We start from the raw sequence: 19,102 nt of genomic DNA on the forward strand, positions 1-19,102 counted from the left end.
GATTAGAAAACTTCCTCGTGTTTGGTTTCGGAAGGAGGAACACACGTTTCTTTGTACAAAAAAAAAATGTTTATCAGTTTGAACATAGAATATGTTGTCTTTGCAGCATATTCAATTGAATATGGGTTGAAAATGATTTGCAAATCATTGTATTCCATTTATATTTACGTCCAACACAATTTCCCAACTCATATGGAAACGAAGTTTGTAAATGAATGCTGTGCGCTCAAGTATAACATTTAAAAATGTTCATGTATGACATTCTTACAATAAAATGGCATTTGCAGACAAGTATACTGGTCTGTAATACCCTGAGATTAATCCCGATTAATCCAAATTCAAAACTGTGATTTTATATTACAGCACTAATGTACATATACTGTATAATATCCCGGGCGCGGCCACCACTGCTGCCCACTGCTCCCCTCACCTCCCAGGGGGTGATCAAGGGTGATGGGTCAATGCAGAGAATAATTTCGCCACACCTAGTGTGTGTATGACAATCATTGGTACTTTAACTAATTAACTTTAACTTTAACTTTAATAGTAATACTACAAACCCCGTTTCCATATGAGTTGGGAAATTGTGTTAGACGTAAATATAAACGGAATACAATGATTTGCAAATCATTTTCAACCCATATTCAGTTGAATATGCTACAAAAACAACATATTTGATGTTCAAACTGATAAAAAAATTTTTGGGGGGAAAATAATAATTAATTTTAGAATTTGATGCCAGCAACACGTGACAAAGAAGTTGGGAAGGGTGGCAATAAATACTGATAAAGTTGAGGAATGCTCATCAAACACTTATTGGGAACATCCCTCAGGTCGGCAGGCTAATTGGGAACAGGTGGGTGCCATGATAGGGTATAAAAACAGTTTCCCAAAAAATGTTCAGTCTTTCACAAGAAAGGATGGGGCGAGGTACACCCCTTTGTCCACAACTGTGTGAGCAAATAGTCAAACAGTTTAAGAACAACGTTTCTCAAAGTGCAATTACAAGACATGTAGGGATTTCAACATCTACGGTCCATAATATCATCAAAAGGTTCAGAGAATCTGGAAAAATCACTCATGTAAGCGGCATGGCCGGAAACCAACATTGAATGACCGTGACCTTCGATCCCTCAGACGGCACTGTATCAAAAACCGACATCAATCTCTAAAGGATATCACCACATGGGCTCATGAAAACTTCAGAAAACCACTGTCACTGAATACTGTTTGTCGCTACATCTGTAAGTGCAAGTTAAATCTCTACTATGCAAAGCAAAAGCCATTTATCAACAACCGCCGGCTTCTCTGGGCCCAAAATCATCTAAGATGGACTGATGCATAGTGGAAAAGTGTTCTGTGGTCTGACAAGTCAACATTTAAAATTATTTTTGGAAACTGTGGACGTCGTGTCCTCTGGAACAAAGAGGAAAAGAACCATCCGGATTGTTTTAGGCGCAAAGTTCAAAAGCCAGTATCTGTGATGGTATGGGAGTGCATTAGTGCCCAAGGCATGGGTAACTTACACATCTGTGAAGGCACCATTAATGCTAATAGGTAGATACAGGTTTTGGAGCAGCATATGTTGCCATCCAAGCAATGTTATCATGGATGCTCCTGCTTATTTCAGCAAGACAATGCCAAGCCACATTCAGCACGTGTTACAACAGCGTGGCTTTGTAAAAAAAGAGTGCGGGTACTTTCCTGGCCCGCCTGCAGTCCGTCTCCCATCGAAAATGTGTGGCGCATTATGAAGCGTTAAATACGACTGCTGAGACCCCGGCCTGTTGAACGACTGAAGCTCTACATAAAACAAGAATGGCATAGAATTCCACTGTCAAAGCTTCAACAATTAGTTTCCTCAGTTCCCAAACGTTTATTGAATGTTGTTAAAGGGGAACATTATCACCAGACCTATGTAAGCGTCAATATATACCTTGATGGTGCAGAAAAAAGACCATCTATTTTTTTAACCGATATCCGAACTCTAAATGGGTGAATTTTGGTGAATTAAACGCCTTTCTGTTTATCGCGCTGGAGGCGATGATGTCAGAATGTGACGTCGCCGAGGTAACACACCCGCCATTTTCATTTTCAATACATTACAAACACCGGGTCTCAGCTCTGTTATTTTCCGTATTTTTGACTATTTTTTGGAACCTTGCAGACATCATGCCTCGACGGTGTGTTGTCGGAGGGTGTAACAACACTAACAGGGAGGGATTCAAGTTGCACCACCGGCCCGAAGATGCGAAAGTGTCTGCCGCCAGACCCCCTTTGAATGTGCTGGAGTGTCTCCACATTTTACCGGCGATGCTAAGGCAGACATGGCACAGAGATGTATGGATAACCTGCAAATGCATTTGTAACGATAGTCAACGAAATCACAAAGGTGAGTTTTGTTGATGTTGACTGCCAGCTAATCTATGCCAACATGCTACGCTAATCGATGATAACATGCTATTTACCGGCGGTGCTAAAGCAGACATGGTACAGAGATGTATGGATAACCTGTAGATGCATTTGCAACTATATTACTTTTCCTACCACCCACATTTAATGCGAAAAAAACACTTACCAATCGACGGATTTAAGTTGCTCCAGTGTCAAAAGATGCGAAAGTCCTGATCGTTTGGTCCGCACATTTTACAGGCGATGCTAACGCAGCCATTCGGCCATGTTATGGCTATGAATAGCGTCAATAGCTATTCGCTGAATAGCTTCAGTTTCTTCTTCAATACTTTCATACTCCAACCATCTGTTTCAATACATGCGTAATCTGTTGAATCGCTTAAGTAGCTGAAATCCGAGTTTGAATCCGAGCTAATGTCACTATATCTTGCTGTGGTATTCCCATTGTTTGTTTACATTGGCAGCACTGTATGACGTCACAGGGAAATGGCCAGTGTCTTCGCAGAGAGCGAAAATAGGGCACTTTAAAGCTTTATTTAGGGATATAACGAGACCGGTAAAATTTTGAAAAAAACTTCAAAAAATACAACAAGCCACTGGGAACTGATTTTTATTGATTTTAATCCTTAAATTGTGATAATGTTCCCCTTTAAAAGAAAAGGTGATGTTACACATTGGTGAACATGCCCTTTCCCAACTACTTTGGCACGTGTTGCAGCCATGAAATTCTAAGTTAATTATTATTTGCCAGAAATAGAAAATAAAGTTTATGAGTTTGAACATCAAAAATCTTGTCTTTGCAGTCTATTCAATTTAATATGGGTTGAAAAGGATTCGCAAATCATTGTATTCAGTTTATATTTACATCTAACACAATTTCCCAACTCATGGAAATGGGGTTTGTATTTGGTACTCCTTTAGGTTCCACTCTCTAAGGACGAGTGCACTTTGTCGAGTGGCTATGCCGCCGCAATGGACGCCGCCATGCAAAGCAACCATTTTGGGGTGGGGCGCCACCAGGAGCCAGATGAGACCACACCGTCGGATGTGTCGGAGCGTCCGTCTGTGGACGATGTGGAATCAGACACTGGCTCCACTGGTGCCTTGGAAACACGCAGCCTCAAGGACCATAAAGGTGATATTACTATATCTACTATTATTAATATGCTTTAGTTGGTCTTGGGGCAGCACGATGGTAGAAGGGTTAGTGCATCTGCCTCACAATATGAAGGTCCTGAGTAGTCCTGGGTTAAATCCCAAGCTCGGGATCTTTCTGTGTGGAGTTTGCATGTTCTCCCCATGACTGCGTGGGTTCCCTCCAGGTACTCCGACTTCCTCCCACCGCCAAAAAACATGCACCTGGGGATAGGTTGATTGGCAACACTAAATTGGCCCTAGTGTGTGAATGTTGTCTGTCTATCTGTGTTGGCCCTGTGATGAGGTGGCGACTTGTCCAGGGTTTACCCCGCCTACTGCTCGATTGCAGCTGAGATAGGCTCCAGGGACCTCCCGCGACCCCATAAAGGGACAAGCGGTTAAAAATGGATGGATTGATAGATAGTTGGTCTTGATTCGCAAAACTAAAATGTTCCATAGTGTGTGAATGGGAGTGTGAATGTTGTCTATTTATGTTGGCCCTGTGATGAGGTGGCGACTTGTCCAGGGTGTACTCCAAATGCAGCTTGGATAGGCTCCAGCACCCCCTGCGATCCCAGCGGTACAAAATGGATGGATGGATGGATGGATGGATGGATGGTCTTAGTTTAGTCTTTGATATTGGGTGTAAGCGATCTATGTGTTGAACTGTACTACACTGTACTTTTAAGTTCCTTTGCTACGCCCTGGAGGTCAACACCAAAACACTCATGCAATTGTTGATGTATTCTTTCACCGTCCCTCAGTGGGAATTCTGCTAAGTGGATCAAAGCTGCTGTTCCGCAGAAGACGCCGGGAGAAGGAGCCCTGCCTCAGCCAGTCTCACGAAGACATCTCCAAAATGGAGAATAACTTTGCAGCGAATTCAGCAAACAGTCGAAAGAAGTCCGGCAGCTTCTCACGACGGCTCATCAAGCGCTTCTCTTTTAGATCATCGGGGAAATGGAAAGGCAAATCTGCAAGCACCAATGGGGGAGCAAGCTCTGCCAATAACTGATATCTTGCTGACTCAGCAAATTGGATGGAGGACACCATTTGAAATACTCCAGGACAAATCAAAATACTGAAGCTGAAATGAGATGAAGACTTTTGTTTTGGAGGGTAATATTTTGCTGGACTGAGACGGGAACAGTTGCAATGAAATGCTGTGCTTCTTTTTAATTCTTCTTTGAAATAATTTAATGATGCCACTACAATGGTAGTGGTGCACTTTAGACTCTACTGTTTTTTTTACATTCTACATAACATGTGGGATGCATGTATAAAAGTAATTTATTATTGTGTGTTTCTCATGAAATAAGTGCTATTTATTTTAACCATACAATGGATTGTCTTAGTTGCATTACGCTGTAAAATAGAGACATTGCTGTGATTTTCCGTACAAAAAAAGCAAAATTACATGTTAATCTAGTCATGTTTTCCTCTTGTGATTGCGTATACATTGCTTTAAGACAGGAGTGTCCAAACCTTTTCCACCAAGGGGCCGCATAAAAAAATATTAAAGGATGCATGCGGGGGCCACTTTGATACATTTTGTAGATTAAAGTTACTACAATCAGTACATTATAGGTCAATATATGTCAAAGCATCTGAACACATGACATCTTATCTTTGAACTAAATCAAGCATTTTTAAGCATAAAAATGGCTAAATTAACTAAAAACAAAAAAACAATCTGACCAGGCTGTTCTTCAACCTCAGAGCATTACTAACATCAGCATGCCAACTTTTTCCACCAAATTTGTAGCCAAACGCCTTGGACTAATATAACTTGGCACTTTCACACATTCTAACATTGGCAGGCTAACTTTTTTTTTAGGCAGTTTTGCAGCTGAACACCTCATAATCATAACTTGGTACTTTGACAATGGTTAGCTGTTAGCATGATGATGCTAACTTTTTATTTTTTAGGTAATTTTACATGGCAACGCATTTTCGCATTGTCATATGCCGTGGTACTTGACACATTCTAACTGTTGGCACGCTAACGTTAGTATTTTTAAGTTTGGCTTGCCATTTCAGCATTTGCAAGCAATTTCTCCCAAAAATGCATATTACAAGCTGGGAAAAAAAAAAAAAAAAAAAAAAAATATATATATATATATATATATATATATATATATATATTTATTTTTATTTTTTTTAAATTTTATTTTATTGTGTTTTGTTTTGTTTTATTTTGTTTTGTTTTGTCATTAGAATGCGTTGCGGGAAAATTAAAAACAAGCTCCGGGCTGCAAATGCCCCCCCGGCTGCACTTTGGACACCCCTGCCTTAAGCCATTATTAATTTATGTAGTTTTTAAAATAAGCAGGAAACCTACATTTTCTACTTCTTTAAATAAATGCATTTTGGTTTGCAGCGGAGTTTCTTCAAAAGCAGAGTCGGCGGGTTTATTAATGTCGTTTATTGGTACTGTCCCTGTTTAAAAAAAAAAAAAGATTGGGCCCTTCTACTTCACAAAAGCACAATGTGTACTGGAACACATTATATTTGACATGATGCTTTCAAACATTTCTGCATTGAAATACAATAAACGTTTTCTTAGGTTGCAGGGATAAAATGCTAAATAAAATGTGTCATTATGTTACAAGTTTTGTAAGTGTTCCAAAAGGCCCCTGTGAATATGATGAAGGACTTGTTATGAAGAGGTTGTACTCAGGGTTCAAATACAACATGCATGCTTCCACTGAAAACGTTGAAAGCAAACAGACAGGATGTACGTACATTAGACACATTTGGCCGCTTAGCAAAAGATTTCCGTTTTTTCCACAGTAACTTAAACATTTGATACAGGACTTGAGAAACTGCAGCCATGATGATATTGATGGATATATACATCAGTGGTTCTCAACCTTTTTACAGTGATGTACCCCCTGTGAACATTTTTTTTTATTTTAGTACTCCCTAATCAGAGCAAAGCATTTTTGGTTGAAAAAAAAAGAGATAAAGAAGTAAAATACAGCACTATGTCATCAGTTTCTGATTTATTAAATTGTATAACTGTGCAAAATATTGATCATTTGTAGTGGTCTTTCTTGAACTATTTGGAAAAAAACATATAAAAATAACTAAAACTTGTTGAAAAATAAACAAGTGATTCAATTATAAATCAAAATGTCTACACATAGTAGTAATCATCAACTTAAAGTGCCCTCTTTGGGGATTGTAATAGAGATCCATCTGGATTCATGAACTTAATTCTGAACATTTCTTCACAAAAAAAGAAATCTTTAACATCAATATTTATGGAACATGTCCACAAAAAATTTAACTGTCAACACTGAATATTGCATTGTTGCATTTCTTTTCACAGTTTATCAACTTACATTCATATTTTGTTGAAGTATTATTCAATAAATATATTTAAAAAGGATTTTTGAATTGTTGCTATTTTTAGAATAATTTAAAAAAAAATCTCACGTACCCCTTGGCATACCTTCAAATACCCCTTGGCATACCTTCAAATACCCCCAGGGGGTACGTGTACCCCCATTTGAGAACCACTGATATACATGAAGGATCAATCCAAACGGCAACGTGTAAAATTGAACAAAGCCACGGGAATGTGAAACCGGAAATGGTGGCTGGGTGGTTCCCATTGTGATTTTGATATGTTCAATATATCGCAAATAAATTATTTTGAAACCACTCTTCATTCGGATGTGTGTTTTAGACTCTTATCAGCGTTCATATTATTGCAAATTTCCTGACGTTACCTATTTGTGCAGATGATGCTCAAATAAATTATTGAGGATGCACACGTACATTCTTTTCTTGATTCATTTAGTTTAATAACTCCAGCAGATGTTCAACTCGGAATGAAATAACTTAGTTTCTACGGTAGCGCCAAAAAATTTTAAAACTGGAGGGAATACACACAATTGGCCACATGGTCTATCAACCCGTTTCAAAGACACATAAGAACCAATCACCTTTCGTCTATCTGTGACGTGTCGAGTAACAAATTCCTTTGCGTTTCCACAGCCAATCACACAACGCTCTCTCGTCATGGAAGCCAATAAGGCAAAAGGGCGGGGCAACGTGGTATTTTTACATCTGGGTCGTCAGTCACTGCTTTATAAAGCCGCAACTCTCCACTACGGGTTCCACACACCAAGTGTTCAAGTACACAGTTGAGAATGTCGGGACGAGGAAAGACTGGTGCAAAGGCCCGCGCAAAGGCCAAGACCCGCAGCTCCAGGGCAGGCCTGCAGTTTCCAGTTGGTCGAGTCCACCGCCTGCTCCGCAAAGGTAACTATGCTCAGCGTGTGGGCGCCGGAGCTCCCGTCTACATGGCCGCAGTGTTGGAGTACCTCACCGCCGAGATCCTGGAGCTAGCCGGCAACGCTGCCCGGGACAACAAGAAGTCTCGTATCATCCCTCGCCACCTGCAACTGGCGGTTCGCAACGACGAGGAGCTGAACAAACTGCTTGGCGGCGTCACCATCGCCCAGGGCGGCGTGCTGCCCAACATCCAAGCCGTCCTTCTGCCCAAGAAGAGCGGGCAGGCTGCCGCGGCTACCGGCAAGTCGGGAAAGAAGGCCTCCTCCCAGTCCCAGGAGTATTAGCCAGGCGGCTAAACAACTTTTTAACTCAACGGCCCTTTTAAGGGCCACCCACGTGACTTCCAAAGAGCAATTTTCCCTGTCGTGCTTTTGTCTTTGTAAATAAAGTTTATTAAAGGCGAACGTTGCGAGTCACGTGACTGTGCTAGCATCATCTGCTATGTTACCTTATATTTGATTTCAGCATACTTGACTAAATGCGAGGGAACTTTTGACTGTTAGTCTTAACACAATTGTTACTCACGCCGAGGTTTGTACATTCCAAATGTATCCCATTGCTCATGAAATATGCATCTACTTGCTATTAAATGTAGCATGCAGCTAACCGCTTAGGTGGCGCGTTGTCTGTTTTTTTCCAGCCATTTTAAGACGCCACATTTGAATCCCATTCAAATCTGACTGACTTATTTTGATATAAACTACTCAAATTATCACATGTAAAGGAACTAGAAACCATTTTTGTGAACATTCACCCATATGGTTTTCTCATTTCGTGAGGCGTGTAGTTTAAAATCTACCACCAGAGGTAAGTATTAGACGTGTTTTTAAATACTGCACTCTAAAAAATAGTTGCAAAAATGTTCCAATCGCTGCGGAAACTTGGGTTATCATATTTTGTGGGCCTTTGATAGAAATCAGTAGGCCTGGGTTTTATTTCTTTATTTTGATCTATGCTTACCAGTGACGTGCGATACCACAATCTCTCTTTCTGGGTAGAATTCAGGCGATACCAATACTTTGTATTAATTAAACCAATGTGCCTGGTGAACATTAGTGTATATCAAGTGTTGCCGATCTTGGGAATCGACGTCAAACGATAAAAATTAAAGGATCAAACACATCATAGCGTTATTTTGCACGGAGGACGTAATTTAATTGATATTCAACTATGTAGGCTCCAATTAGCCTACACGCATGCGTACTTGTTTTATTAGTCATTTTAAGTTCCAGTATTTTTCTAAATACATGATTGAATGACAGAGCAATGTGCTGCTGCGCTTGCGCATAACAAACGTTCCTAGGCGGAAGAAAACGTAGTTCCCACCAATCGCGCTTAATTTCGACATCTCAATGATTTCGTTAATTTTAACTGTGTTCCTTTTAGTTATAGACAGTCTCCCAATGTATTGAGTATCGATATTTTGAGTTGAGAATTATAGCATAAAGATCTGGAATTGGCATTATCAAAATTTCAGTATCAATCCGCACATCATTAATGCACACCGCGTTATGTCCATTGTGCATGTTGTTGAAGCGTTTACACACAGGTATCCATATTGTCTGTCATGTACTTAATAGAAGTTGAAATCGGTATCAGTTTGCAAAATGTACAAAAAAATACATTTAGGATGTAGGTTAAGCCCGATTGTAGCTGAGATAGGCGCCAGCGACCTCTGAAGGGAATAAGCGGTATGAAATGGATGGATGGTTACCGACGGCCATAAAAAGTATCGCGTGTGCAGGTACAATAGTCTGGGTGATATGGTGGAAGAATTGTCAGTGTCAGTTATACTAATGTAACAAACCTAGTGGTGGAGGACTACTTCACTAAGTTTGTTACACTAACATACTGGTTAGTTTATGAGATTAATGGTAAAGTCAGATCAGGGGTTGTTTATAAACACGCAAGAGAAATGTTCAAAGCAGGGATCCTTAAATTGAAATGGCACATTTTGGGGAATTTTGCATTTTGTTCACAATCCCTATGAGAAACTGAGACACACTGGTTAAAAATGTTTTTTTTTTTTCATTCTAACTTGTAATAATTGACTCGTTGCAAGTGGAGATCATTGCAGCTAGTGGGATCAATGTATTCTGCCTCTTAAATCACTTTGAAAATACTTTTAAAAAAACGGCAAAAGTATTTCAAGTACATTCCTTAACCTATAATCAAGCTTTAGCAACATTGATATAGTAAGAGTGAACTGTTTCACTAGCATAGGAACACATTGCAATGCTACGGCAATTGCTGTATGGTGGCCAGCTACGGCAAGAGGTAAGCTAGCAACTGCATCAACAACTCCGATAGGACAACAATTTATACTGACTGAAAAACATGAAAATCATATTACAGTATCTGTAAAGTATTAGCCCACATTTTTTATTTTGTTCGCACACAGCCAGGTTGGCAGTATGTATTTTAGTGTACGATGATGTGCTGCATGTATTATGAACAATATTGTAATGACTTACCAGATGGTCAGTTGTCTGTTTGGCCAAGCTGGCCCGGGAGGTTTTTTTCCCAGTTGATTTTGGGTATGCACTACCCAAAAGTGCCACATGTACACCGTCAGGTCACAACGGTCTCAACTCACTCTGCTCCAACGTTTCACCCTCGATTTATATTTGTTTCGATTTGTACTTGCTTCTATAACAAGCTGTTCATCTTGTGTATATGCAGCTTCAAAAAGATACAGTTGTAAATCCTCACTTGTCCAAAAATAGTTATCTTTGATGTCTGTTATCAAGTCTGCGATGATTAGAACACACACATTTGTTACCGGAAGTAGGAACACAGTTGTTGCTGAAAGTCAGAAGTGCGCTGGAAACGGAAATAAATGCGCCACAGAAATAATTTCAGGTATTGCTTGAAATGACCAGAGTATGGTAAATAGTGTATATATTACATATTGTTATTGTGTATCTTACTACATTGCGTGTATACAAAACGGTGGATGGTATTGAAGTTTTAGAGGGCTTTGAACTCTTCTAATTCCCATTAGCCGCATCTTGGAAGCGTTTTCTATCTATAAAATAAAAATAAAAGATGACGTGTTCTTGCATCTCACAATGATTGTGAACGATAGGCAAAATTCCCCCCAAAATGTATTTACATGCATCCATCCATACATACCATTTGTCCTTCTCGAGGTCGCACAGACATTTGAGCACATCCAAGCTACAATTCAAACTCACATTCACACACTGGGGCCAATTTAGTTGCCCATCAGCTTATTGATCCAGTCAATACAACTCATTACAAAGGTTCACTGTTGAAACAAATGCTTGATTTTTAAGTGATTACCAAATAATGTAGGGGGCAACTTCCACCTGATTCCACCGTTAACAAATTCCATTTGAGCATGATACTTTCACCAGATGGTGGAGAATGAAAGGAAAAAACTCACTCTGAGCAACATGTGTAGTGCAGATGCCATGTGTTCTCAGTCTTTTCCAATGCACATGGCTAACATTCACTTTGTTCAAGTTTTTTTCATCTCTCGTTTTATTAGCAGAAAAGCAGCCTTGTGCACCAGGCTAACACTGGGACCAGGACAGCCTGAACCAGTTACTTTGGCCTTGACGACGTGTCCGCAAACACTTGCCAGGCTCAAGATTCCAGTCAAGGAGGAAATTTTTAAATATCCCTTGGCTGTGATGGCTGTAATTTCCAGCTCTGCACTTTTCAACTGTGACAAGGATAACATTGAGATGATCGTCTGCTTCACACATGCTTAATTCAACATCCAGACAACTTAAGTAGGTTAAAGATTAAAATATAATAGAAGTCATTGAATCTAGACATATTAAAATGTGTGAAGAGCCACTTTGAGAACAGCGTGGGCTGGATTTAACAATAGCGTAGGAAATGATAGGCGACGGGAGCGAGGGCTGGGGGGAAAAAAAGAGGGACGGGCCTGGCAGCAAGGCACATGTGGATGCACTGACAGGAACAGAATGTATTTTCATCCTATGGAAGAGGGCGGCATTTGTAAGGGTTTGAGTGTCTTGTCTGTTCATCTTTCAGCTCGATCATTCCACAGGCAACAAGATGTTTCCAGTCAGATTGGGTAATGAGAAGCTACAATATCTGCTTGCTGGTGTGTGACAAGGATTGCATGTGGGAGAGAGAAATATGGCATAATGGGGCTATTGTACTAGTTAGCATTCCATTATGACCCTCTTATTTCTACTTCACTGTCTTTTGTATGTGAGGGAGTTTATTCCTGTTTTTTCAATATCGTGCATGTACTGTCATTCTCTTTTTGCAGGTCATTATGGAAGTTAGCAGCCTTTGGTATGAGTTTGTGAGCCCAGGAAAGAGCTTTGGAGGAATTACGACTGATGAAGAATGTGCTTTGATGTGATTATGAGGCGCACACGTGCATGAGTGAGTTTTCTTTTCACTCTTTGGTAAGGGGCATGTTTACATTTTAACTGCTGCATATCTTTGGTTGTGCAATCTTTCATAAACCAGCCCAGCAGGCACAAGACATTAAAACAATGTTGAGAACTTGTTGAATTAGGTCCTGACGTTGAGCAACTCAAACCTAACATTGGAAAAACATGCTTTTTGATGACGTTTACTCAATGCATGGTTCTGACATTGATTTGATCATTGGATTTTGGTCTTTTCGTAACCAGTATTCTACAACACAATAACGTTGAAACCACATGCTTTTTGACAACATTTATTTAATGTCAGGTTGTGACCATTGAAATTTGGTCATTGCCCAACCTAAAACATTTTTTACATATATAAAATTATATAACCCTAAGTATATATGTACATATATAAATTTACAACTAAACATATATATATATATATATATATATATTTACAGTGATGGGCAAGCTATTTGGGAAATGTAGTAAGCTAAGATACAAGTTACTCTGGATTAAATGTAGCTAAGCTACAGGGTAAACTATCCCCGGAGAATTGTTGCAATCTACACTACAAGCTACATGACAAAAGTAGCTTGCTACATTTAACGGCATTTCTATCTATCGGCCTACATATATAATATCAATGTTAATGTAACTGAGAGTGTACAACTGGACCCAATAAAGGTTTATTACTATTAACTATGTCATTTAGCCATGAGGACACTCTACAACGACCGCTAGCGGTCCTCACACCCCACTGTATGTCTTTATTTAGTTTGCCTTTTACCCCTATAATGTTATTCATTTTCTACCGCTGGTCCATTTTGGGGTCGCGGTGGTTGCTGGAGCCTATCTCAGATGCATTCGGACACAGACAGACAACATTCACACACTAGGGACCATTTAGTGTTGCCAATCAACCTATCCCTAGGTGCATCTCTTTGGAGGTGGGAGGGTCCTATTCCCTGGTGCATGTCTTTGGAAGTGGCAGGGGTACCTACAGCAAGATACAGCATCAATCAATCAATCAATCAACCAACCAATCAATCAATCAATCAATGTTTACTTATATAACCCTAAATCACAAGTGTCTCAAAGGGTTGCACAAGCCACAACAATATCCTCGGCTCAGATCCCACATCAGGGCAGGAACAATCTATTTATATCTAACAGAAAAACAATGACTTGTGTGTTGTTTGGGAACAGTTGGTAATGGTTATGTGCAGTCATTTTTTTCATGAATACAACTCACCTTAATGTGTGTTCCTAAATGTGTGGAAACATTCTCATTAGCTTTGGACCAACAATTACAGATAAACGATAACGTTTGTGTGAAATATGTCAACTGTCTTCACTGCCTCCAATTAATTGTTTGTAATCACTGTGCTTCATATGCATGTGCTTTTACTTTTGTTTTATAAAATAATTTTTCCAGGTTTTGCTGTGGCGAGTCTGCATGGCTTCCTAATTTTACAATCACCATACACGAATACTGAAATAATGCTGCTTTTTACTGCAATATCTTCAAAATTTTGTTTGGAATGTTGACTAATGTAGGAAGATGCAATTCTGAAGCAAAGATTTGTCAGGCAAAGTGTATTCATTTAGTGTTACTAAGAGTGAGATTTACCAGGTTTTCCATGTGTATATGCTTGCTTACTTCGCACAAGATACTGTTGTATTTCATTGGCACTCTAAACTTTACTGTCCATTATTTACTTAGATGCAATGCAAATGCTTCCTGCATTTTTGAAGAGTATGTCCCTGTGACTCACAAGTGGGCATGTTTACACGGCAAAAACTGTTCAATTGAAATAAATTCCTAATGAGGAAGTGCAGTGTGGCTTAGCGGCGGCTCCAAACTGTCTTACTGTCTTTCTTTAGAGGCAAACTGCCGGACATACTTTTTTTTTTAAAGGGGAATTTAATTGCACTTTTTTTGGAACTTTGTCTATCATTCACAATCCTTATGTAAGACACAAACACAGATGTTCTTCATTTTTTACGCATTCTAAATTTTAAATAAACGCTAGCGAAAGTCACCTTACAATTGAGCCAATAGGAGTCACTCTCATTCGCCAATACAGCACTCTAAAAAACACTTAGGCGCCTCCATCATCGTTTTATATATATGCTGTAAGTATATATGTAATGTAGTATTGAGCACATTCATAACATGTAACATTGCTGAATTTGCTCCTTATGAACACAAAGCGGCAAAATTAATTTTGCGGACGCATCACAATATTTGCTTTTCCCTTCAAGAAAAACACTAATAATCATGGCATACTTCATGAAAGCCAACAAAGACTACTTTGTGTCTAATGATGATTCAGAACCTTATACTTCTAAGCCTTTGTCCAAAATAATGTATTAAGAATTATTGGAAAATATATATTTTTTATCTGAGGTAAATTATTTTTTTCACATTGATTGTAGAACTTTTATTTAAAGTTAAAGCTCTACAGGAGTCAGTGCCTCACCAGCCATGAATCTCACTGCTCGTCACTGGTCTGGAGTCTCGAGACCTACCCGAGAGTATCACCAGGGTCACCCTCATAAAATTCAACCGTTTTCTCCGCCATCTGCTGTAGTCCGCTCTTTCTACTTCCACTTTTCCGCAGTTGTTCATGCAGACATCCCGCAAACATCTGCTCTCCTGCTCCGTGACAGCAGGTCACACAAGTTCAACAGTCTTGATCTCCCATTAGAAACATCATTCTTGGAAACCTCAGAAACCACTACGATCAGTAGGTACACGCACAGTAGCACAGAGCAGTGTAGGGAAGTTATATATTTTGGTTAGTCCAATGCAAGTGAAACCATAAATCTCCCATGATAATTACATAACAGTCAGGTGCTTAAAAAGATAGTGACTTATGACTCTTTGAGGGGAGCAAGAGCTTGACGAGCTGTTGCTTTTGAAGAGCCATTCAGAATACTTACTTAGGCCTCAGTATTCCCTGAGGAACATAGACCGTCGACGAAAGCCTTCCATCCATTTCGGTCTTGTGCCCTTCGGTCAAGTTGTTGCCATGACAGCCCCTCAGCCCTCATATCCTGTTCCATGCTTCTTCTCCAGGTTGTTCTTGGTCTCCCTCCGTTTTTTTTCCCTGTGGGTTCAATGTTAGTGCCTGTTTGGTGATTGATTTATTTGGTTTTCTGAGTGCGTGGCCTATCCAGCTCCACTTCTCCTGATTTGCAGTTCCACTGTTTCTTGTTTGGTGAGTTCCCACAGGTTGGCATTTGTGATGGTGTCTGGCCAGTAGACTCCTAGGACCCGACGGAGGCAACGGTTTATGAATGTCTGTAGTTTAGTGTGTATGCTATTGGTGGTTTTCCATGTTTCTGATCCGTATAGCAGGATGGATTTGACATTTGAGTTAAAGATTTTCACTTTGGTTTTGAGAGAAATGTTTTTTTGCTGTCCAGATTTTGTTTAGTATGTTGAAGGATGTTCTTGCTTTCCCTATTCTGGATTTGACATTTTCATCTGCCCCTCCATCTTCACTGATTATGCTCCCCAAGTATTCAGAATACTGGCTGGTTATTATTGTATCTTTTTAGAAATTGCTTGTTTTTATCAAGAAAACAATGAAAGAATGCACTTATGATATTTGGATCAAAATAAATAGGGAATTATTATTCCGAAACATTAATGATTTCATTTGTTTTATGTTTTCATTGTAAACATTCCACAGTGTGGTGCCATATCCCATATCATGTTCCAATGCATAGACAATGAGATCACTATTTCTAAAATAAACTTTGTGGATGACAAGTACAGGAAAATTTCCAAATAATACATACAAATAATGTCCGATAAGATAACACTTAGGTCTCCCTGGACGGATTGTTGCTCATCCATGAGAATTCGACATTGGCCAAGGACTAGTGGGCAGCCTTGAATTCAGTCGACTCTCTTGGTTGTTTTGTTGGGTTAGTTCCTGTCTTTGGCCGGCCCGTGCCGCAACCCCACTCCAGCAAACAATGGCGTGGAGCGCCCTAGAGGCCAATGTTGTGTATGTGGATGTTGAAATTGTGTTTTTTTGTATATGTATGATTGTATGTACGCAATATGTATTATTTATTGCAATTTTTTTTTCCTTTTTTGTTGTGTTTTACCTTTGTAGCTATATAACCTCCCTGCTTGGCACTCAGCATCAAGGGATGGAATTGGGGGTTAAATCACCAAAAATGATTTCCGAGCGTGGCCACTGCTGCTGCTCACTGCTCCCCTCACCTCTCAGGGGATGATCAAGGGTGATGGGTCTAATGCAGAGAATAATTTAGCCACACTTAGTGTGTGTGACAATCATTGGTACTTTAACTTATATGTAGAAATGGCACCAGTAAAGTGGCATCTGGTTGTGTCAGCTCTGTGTTTTTAATGTATTTTGAGTATTTGGTGTTATTTCATGTTCACTTCTTGTTTTCACAAGTTGTCACCTTTTTTTTTTGTGGACTTTTTGCACTGCAACCACCTAATTTCCCCATTGTGGAATAAATAAAGCCTATCCTAGTCTAATGTATTAGTACTGATATGTGCGGGTGACCTTACTTTAATAAATCATTTCATCGGGGCTTTCCGGGCTCAGCAACATCACAACCGACTGTGCTTTACAAAACGGTCTGCCGGTTACTTAGCTTCTTTCTGTTTTGTGTTGTTTTCCTTTGCGACTCATCATCTGTTTCATTTCTTCCATCTCCTCCCTGGCCCTGACCATGGGAAATGAAATGAGCGACCCATAGTGGGCTCATTCTCCCACTCACTTCCACTCTCTTCATTGACCTCTGAGCCCGGTCATTTCCTGGGGGACGCCTGGAAAGATAGAGCATGTGTTTTGCTCACTTCCTGGGGTAGTCCTCTCTGTCCCATCATGCATTATTATGTCAGCATGGATGATCAACATAAGTGTAAATACCCCTCGTTGTCTCTTCAAACACAGGGTCAGGAAGTATTTTTTTCCGTCAACTCCTACACATGTTCTTCCCATCCTGGATCCTCAACCCACCTGCTTAACCATAAAACTCATAGGAGAGTGTTTGACTTAAGCTCTCCCTGAATATCGTGGTGATCCTTGACAGTTCTTTGGTGTCACGGATCTGTCTTCAAAGGGAGAAGAAGCAAAAACTTCTACTGGAGGTCGTGCAAGTAATTTTGCACCAGGATGGGAGGAGAAGAGGCTGGGAGGAGGGAAATAGTAGAAGAACTCAGTGGGAGAATGGAAACAGCTTCAGACAAGACATAAACAACAATGTGGACACTGCTTTGGGGAACACTGAGCTGCACACTGTCTCATGGATGTGTAACCTGTTTTGGGATTCTGCGACAATAAAGAGATGGTAGGTGGTGCGTGTGGATCAGTGTAAAGAAGAAAAGTATGTTTTTATAGCTGCTATTATTTCTACTCCCTTTGCTGCTATGACTGTTTTTGTAATTCATAATTCAAAGTATATATTTTACTCCGTTCTTGCTTTGTCACCCTCAGCAGATGGAATTTCTCTTTAAAAGTCAGCCCAGACTGTGCGGCTGGTGGTGTCTATTTTCAGAATCTCATGGCCGCTCTGAAGGACATTACTGGCCCAATAATGACAGGGTGCAGTAGAAGCCTCACATTTGAAACTCTGGCTTTGGGTGTGTTAGTTACAAGGAGCTTGTGGGAGGTGGCAGGAACATATGTGTGTGCGTACAGTTTGTGAGTCACAAAGACAAGACACACCGGCCCACTATCGTTGTGAGACTATGTGGCGTGCATAGGGGTAAGCAGTGGGGGATGGCAGGAGAGACGCGAGGTCTCTAGTGTCAGTGCGATGTCTGCTCCCTGAGTCACTGGGTCCACTCAGACAGTCACACTTGCAACACACTGGATGGAGTTGTCACCTACAGGGGTTCCGCCCAGTGCTCTAATCTAAAGTGACATCATACGCAGACACAACGCCCTCTTGTCTCAGCCAGTGCAGGCTATATAAGGACAGCAGCAGCTGTGATTGGTTTTAGGCTGTAAAATAAATATTTAAAGCGCATCAATTTGCCTGAAATAAAAATAAAAAAAATGAAATCCTTACTTAAACTAAAAAACTGTTTTGACCGTGTGATACTGAAAAATAGGATTTACAAACCCCGTTTCCATATGAGTTGGGAAATTGTGATAGATGTAAATATAAACGAATACAATGATTTGCAAATCATTTTCAACCCATATTCAGTTGAATATTCTACAAAGACAAAATACTTGATGTTCAAACTGATAAACATTTTTTTTTTTCAAATAATCATTAACCTTAAAATTTGATGCCAGCAACACATGACGAAGAAGTTGGGAAAGGTGGCAATAAATACTGATAAAGTTGATGAATGCTCATCAAACAGTTATTTGGAACATCCCACAGGTGTGCAGGCTAATTGGGAACAGGAGGGTGCCATGATTGGGTATAAAAACAGCTTCCCAAAAAATGCTTAGTCTTTCACAAGAAAGGATGGGGCGAGGTACACACCTTTGTCCACAACTGCGTGAGCAAATAGTCAAACAGTTTAAGAACAACATTTCTCAAAGTGCAATTGCAAGAAATTTAGAGATTTCAACATCTACGGTCCATAATATCATCAAAAGGTTCAGAGAATCTGGAGAAATCAATCCACGTAAGCGGCATGGCCGGAAACCAACATTGAATGACCGTGACCTTCGATCCCTCAGACGGCACTGTATCAAAAACCAACATCAATTTCTAAAGGATATCACCACATGGGCTCAGGAACACTTCAGAAAACCACAGTCACTAAATACAGTTCTTCGCTATATCTGTAAGTGCAAGTTAAAGCTCTACTAAGCAAAGCGAAAGCCATTTATCAACAACAT

General features: G+C 40.0%; 3 protein-coding genes across 17 annotated transcripts in view; all 3 read left to right on the top strand.

The window, feature by feature from the left end:
- The window catches only part of c2cd2l (c2cd2 like), a 62,647-nt gene extending 55,674 nt beyond the window's left edge, over positions 1–6,973 (top strand). For all 4 annotated transcript variants that reach the window (XM_061897580.1, XM_061897579.1, XM_061897582.1 and 1 more), the window contains exons 14-15: positions 3,334–3,547; positions 4,314–6,973. In XM_061897580.1, the coding sequence (XP_061753564.1) occupies positions 3,334–3,547; positions 4,314–4,564 (465 nt within the window). In that variant the 3' untranslated portion in view covers positions 4,565–6,973. The remainder of the gene's footprint in view (positions 1–3,333; positions 3,548–4,313) is intronic.
- A 660-nt stretch (positions 6,974–7,633) lies between these two features.
- LOC133551170 (histone H2AX) lies at positions 7,634–8,467 on the top strand. Its single transcript, XM_061897590.1, has one exon. The coding sequence runs from the start codon at positions 7,710–7,712 to the stop codon at positions 8,136–8,138; it is 429 nt and encodes a 142-aa protein (XP_061753574.1). The 5' UTR covers positions 7,634–7,709; the 3' UTR covers positions 8,139–8,467.
- A 3,302-nt stretch (positions 8,468–11,769) lies between these two features.
- The window catches only part of phldb1a (pleckstrin homology-like domain, family B, member 1a), a 70,185-nt gene continuing 62,852 nt past the window's right edge, over positions 11,770–19,102 (top strand). For 8 of the 12 annotated variants that reach the window (XM_061897591.1, XM_061897598.1, XM_061897601.1 and 5 more), the window contains exons 1-2: positions 11,770–11,926; positions 12,128–12,269. In XM_061897591.1, coding sequence (XP_061753575.1) covers positions 12,243–12,269 — 27 coding nt within the window. In that variant the 5' untranslated portion in view covers positions 11,770–11,926; positions 12,128–12,242. Of the gene's footprint in view, positions 11,957–12,127; positions 12,270–17,259; positions 17,589–19,102 lie in introns of those variants that run through there. The other 4 variants (XM_061897595.1, XM_061897593.1, XM_061897596.1 and 1 more) reach the window with 4 other exon arrangements.

The sequence above is a fragment of the Nerophis ophidion genome, linkage group LG04 (genome assembly GCF_033978795.1).
Source record: "Nerophis ophidion isolate RoL-2023_Sa linkage group LG04, RoL_Noph_v1.0, whole genome shotgun sequence".
NCBI lineage: Eukaryota > Metazoa > Chordata > Actinopteri > Syngnathiformes > Syngnathidae > Nerophis > Nerophis ophidion.

What these genes read in the sequence shown, in the direction of transcription:
- LOC133551170 (XM_061897590.1), top strand. Translation starts at nt 7,710, where the DNA reads ATGTCGGGACGAGGAAAGACTGGTGCAAAGGCCCGCGCAAAGGCCAAG.